This window comes from Zea mays, chromosome 10 (genome assembly GCF_902167145.1).
Source record: "Zea mays cultivar B73 chromosome 10, Zm-B73-REFERENCE-NAM-5.0, whole genome shotgun sequence".
In the NCBI taxonomy this organism is placed as follows: domain Eukaryota; kingdom Viridiplantae; phylum Streptophyta; class Magnoliopsida; order Poales; family Poaceae; genus Zea; species Zea mays.
Genome location: NC_050105.1, coordinates 114,632,277 through 114,636,672, shown reverse-complemented (window position 1 = coordinate 114,636,672; position 4,396 = coordinate 114,632,277). Strand labels below are relative to the sequence as shown.

The following is a 4,396-nucleotide window of genomic DNA, read 5'->3' as shown; positions in this document are numbered from 1 at the left end:
ACTCTTGATTTTTATGTCTATATTCAACTAGATGATGAGCAATCAACTAGAGAAACAAAATAAATTCTATTTTGATACAGAGAGAGTATTATTTACTATACATATGATGGTTGCATCGATGGAGAGAAGATTTTTAAACTTGAAATATTTTTTGAACTATTTAAGGTCAATAATGACTTAAGAGAGGTTAAATGGTTTGGCGATTATATGTATCTAAAAGAAGTTGTTCGATGAGATTGATTTAATGGTATAAGCGATGATTTGTATCACAAAATGTTAGAAGATATTTTTAATAACATCGGATAACAAGTATGTGTTTTTGCTATATTTTATATTTTTCATCTTATAAACTTGAAAATAGTGCATTATAATTTGTATACGTTGAATATTATATATATTGTGTGTGGATGGAGCCTCCATTTCGGATTTCGCACTGGGCCCCTAGAAAGTCAGGAATGGCCCTGCATACCAAAATATTTGAACTTGCTAGTAACTTCGAGAACAAACTATTCCGGTTGGATATATATAAATAGAGAGAGAGAAAAACAAAACTAAGATATTGTATATAGGGGGGGACAGTTGAAAGAAGTCGAGAAGGTTAGCACACGAAGCGAGGATCAAACAGTGGAAACCTCAATAGATTTGACAAGGAAACTCTCAGCTACGCACTACGGACAGTTGTAGCCATTTGATTTAACACGTGGCGTAACCGACATCATTTACAAGCCCTGGATTGACGAGACAAGTTTCCATACACTGCATTCACCGACCAACCACACCAAGTTCGAACGAACAGCCGAGCCTGACGACCCAGATGATGAGGATTTGCACATGTTCAGAATGATGCCACTAGCAGAGCGCCACCGCTCGATCCGCAGCGGCTGTGGTCGCCTTGACCATCATGCACACGCCTGCGTGCTCGCCGAGGCCGTCCGCGGCGGGGGACTTGGGGGGCTCGGGCTCCTCCGTGAGGCGGTCGAGCAGTGCCGACAGCGCCTCGCGCATCCAGTCGTAGCGGCAGAGGCGGTACGCGTCCGCCGGGGAGACCTGCCATGGATCCATCCAGCAGGCGTTAGTAACTCTGAGCACCAGCGGGCTGCCGATGGTGTTGTTACGTGATGAAAATGGGACAGATGAGATGGAGTCAGGTACTAGCAGCTCACCCACTGCCTGCCGTGGGTGTCCTGCTCCGGCCACTGCTCCAGCTCCTCCGCCACCTCCAGCGCGAAGATGTAGCCCTTGCAGGCGCCCCGGGGGCTGTCGCTGCTCACCGGACTGCTCTTGCTCCTGAACACCCACATCCCGAGCGCACTTCGCTGCGAGAAACAAAACAACAGACAGCATTCGTTCATTCATCAGTTAACCAATCCGTCCTTCCATCTGTCTTACTTGTATTTCTATTCTTATTACTAGATTGGGTGACACGTGCTTGCCAAGCAGGAGACACATCACATGCATACTCCCGGGCCATGGATACAATGACCAAGCAAAAACAAAAAAAATGTGTGTGTCGTCGACTGGCCCAGATCTCTGAAGAACGAAGAAACCGCCTTGTGAGTTCCGAGTTCTTACAACAAACCCAGGCACCCGACAGCGGCGAATAAGTGTACGTTAGTTGAAAAGTCAATTAGAATTGAGCGGTTTTATTCTAGTTTTTGAGAATATAGCTGTGGTTTTATTCTAGTTTTTGAGAATATAGCTGTTCTATTTACCGTTTGCCAAGCAGAGCAGAATCACTCTATTTTTTTATTGGTTGAAGAAATAGAATAGAGCGGAACCGTTCTATTCTTTGTTTGGTTGGATAGTCATATGATTGTAGAGAGGAGAAGAGAGAGGAGAGCGATCACGTCCGAAAGAGCTCTCGCATCCGACCATTTTGGTAGAGCGAGAGCACTCCAACTATTTATGATAAATTTTAATATAGAAATTACAGGAGCCGCTCCATTTATGTTTTGATGTAAAACCAAACATCTAGAAAATTAGAATAGAGCGAGCAATCATTTTACAATCCGGGCTCCCCAACTCGATGACATGAGCACCATTGTAAAATAAAAGTATAAAAGCGTCGCATTGCGCAATTGGCGTGCTCATCTTGAACTCGTTTTATCAGAAAACATTGTTTGTTTTAACGAGTCAACGGCGAAGTCTAATATATTGTTGGTTTCTGACGAAACGATCCAGTCCATCGCAGCATGCATGTCTTTCGCGAGGGAAATTTCCCTGTCACTTTCGCTATCGAGCATTGTCCTTGTCGAATTCTTCCTCTATTTGGGCTTAGGTCGTGTTTGTAGCCTAGCTAACTGTTAGATTAGTTATTAGCTAGCTAGTTCAATGCTAGCTAAAATTAGTTAATAATTAGCTAACTATTTGTTCGTCAGCTAATTCAGCTAACTATTAAATTTAGTGCATTCATAGAGTCCTTGTGCATGTGTATTCTCACAAATGACAAATCTATCTGGAAACGTTTCATAGTTTCAGGTAACTAGAGACAATCACAAGCAAAAGAAGTGGAATTTTTCTTATAGACGACGTACTACAGGCAGAGGCAGCTTTTATAGATGAACGAAGTGGAATTTTCTTAAAGCGGATAATCTTGCAACTATAGTCTGCCAGCAGCTGGTTGCCTGCTTTGCTAGCATCATGTTCGCCCACGTAAACGAAAACGACGCGGGCAGCAGGCGCCAGTCCGTCGCCATCAAGCTAAGTGCGTGCGTGCTTTTTCCCCTCGTGATGCTATAGCTAGTAGATTGCTACGAACTCCGGAGCGACGTGGAGCTGCAGAGAGTGAGGTTTTGTGTGTATGTGTGTGTGAGAGAGAGAGAAAGAAAGAGACAGAGAGCAGTTACATACGTTGATGGCGCCCCTGACGCCGGCCTCCTCCAGCGCTTCGCGGCACGCCGCCTCGTGCACGTCCTCGTCGTCCTCCCACCCGCCCTGCCAGCGCCAGAGGAGGAAGACGACCGATGTGGTCAGTGAGACGCTGCTCGCGTGCATCCCCGTGAGGCTGCGGCTGCGACTGCAACTGCTAGTTAGCACACTACTAGTTATATTACCTTGGGGAAGACGAGGTCGTCCCTGTTGGGCGTGGACACCATGAGCAGCTGCGTCTGGCCGTCCGCGTCCACGCGGTACGGCACGCACCCGGCCACCAGGCGGTACTCGCCGTCGTAGCGCTGCCGCAGCCGGCCCTTCCTCGCCACCAGGATCGTAGTCTTCTTCTCTCCTGACGCTGACGGCGACGCCATTCTTATTCCGTTGCACTGCACACCAAGAACCCAGGGCCGCACATGTGCACGGTTGGTGACCGAGCGATAGATAAGATACTCAAGCTTTTCTTTCTTTCTGTAGAGAAATAAAGGATTCGAAACGAGAAGGCACGCACGATGTTTACTAGTACGATGGCAAACAAACCTTACGATCGAGCGAGACGACAAGAACAGGCACGCAGAGACAAAGAAGAGAACAGAGGAGAGGAGATGGAAGCACAAAGCTCAAGAATTGAAAGGAGGACGAGAGATGGCCAGAAGGGGTTCGAAGCTTCTTCCGCTCAGTGTTTGGTTCGGTCACGGGGAGAAGAGGGAGCTGAGGCGACGAGAGGCTAGGAGACGCTTCGTCCCGCCCGATTTAAAGGCGCCGGGAGGCATCGATGAAGAGGTCAACCGCCATTAACGCACCAGCACCGGCCAACCAGACCGACCCACTACTATTCCTCTGCTTCGGTGCGGAGGCAAGAGGAAAGAGTAAGACTAGACAGTAAAGAATTGCGGCCAGTATACAAATAAAATGATTTGGGAAAGAGGAAGAACCCAAGAAGAGGAGCGACACTGCTGCAACAGTGCAAGTGCAACGTACCCCCATGCGAGACCCGTTGAAATGCGCGGCACCTCGAGCCGGCCTAAAGACTGGAATCCGGGAGGAGGTAGCTGATTGGGGCTCGTTTCGATTCGGGAGCAGCAATGGACGGGGCATGATATATATATACCGCACTTCTGATAAAGTTTTTTTTATTTTAAAAAGGCATTACAATTCTATTGGATTTGCCTATTCTATATCTATACTATATTTAAATTAAAGCAACAGTTTCAACGGTCCTACCACGTCATTTTTTTACAAATAACTCATCACAGTTATTTCAAATTAACCTCACTACAAGAAAAAAGGCAAAGATTGTCGACCAAAAACTCACACTCTTACTGAAATAAGCCGACCCTCTAAATTGGACACTCTTATTCGTATAGAAGTGTGGGAACCGACACTCTTAAATTGGACGCTCTTATTCGTATGATACGAGAGCTCCACTTTTTTCAACCGAACCAAGTTCCGACATTTTATACACGGCCACCTCGCTAAACGAGCATCACCAGCAAATGCGAGTGCCACGAATTCATCTGCAACT

At 46.6% G+C, this 4,396-nt stretch overlaps 1 protein-coding gene across 4 annotated transcripts; it reads right to left on the bottom strand.

Moving 5' to 3' along the window:
- Positions 1-530: 530 nt before the first annotated feature.
- LOC100284751 (nudix hydrolase 13) lies at positions 531-3,946 on the bottom strand. 4 transcript variants are annotated; one of them, XM_008663803.3, is made up of 6 exons: positions 3,853-3,934; positions 3,412-3,711; positions 3,054-3,260; positions 2,851-2,934; positions 1,164-1,316; positions 531-1,047 (listed from the first exon to the last, which is right to left on the bottom strand). In XM_008663803.3, the coding sequence occupies exons 3-6, from the start codon at positions 3,243-3,245 to the stop codon at positions 850-852; spliced, it is 627 nt and encodes a 208-aa protein (XP_008662025.1). In that variant the 5' UTR covers positions 3,246-3,260; positions 3,412-3,711; positions 3,853-3,934; the 3' UTR covers positions 531-849. The 4 variants fall into 4 exon arrangements, with proteins under 4 accessions (XP_008662025.1, XP_008662026.1, NP_001400038.1 ...); XM_008663804.3 differs by lacking the exon at positions 3,853-3,934 and having other exon boundaries at positions 3,383-3,846; NM_001413109.1 differs by lacking the exon at positions 3,412-3,711 and having other exon boundaries at positions 542-1,047; positions 3,853-3,946.
- Between the last annotated feature and the right edge of the window lie 450 nt (positions 3,947-4,396).

Coding starts and splice junctions, on each gene's coding strand:
- LOC100284751 (NM_001413109.1), bottom strand. Junction 2,935..3,053: donor ACGACCTCGTCTTCCCCAAG/GTAATATAACTA, acceptor TGGCGCTGGCAG/GGCGGGTGGGAGGACGACGA. Junction 1,048..1,163: donor ACACCCACGGCAGGCAGTGG/GTGAGCTGCTAG, acceptor GATCCATGGCAG/GTCTCCCCGGCGGACGCGTA.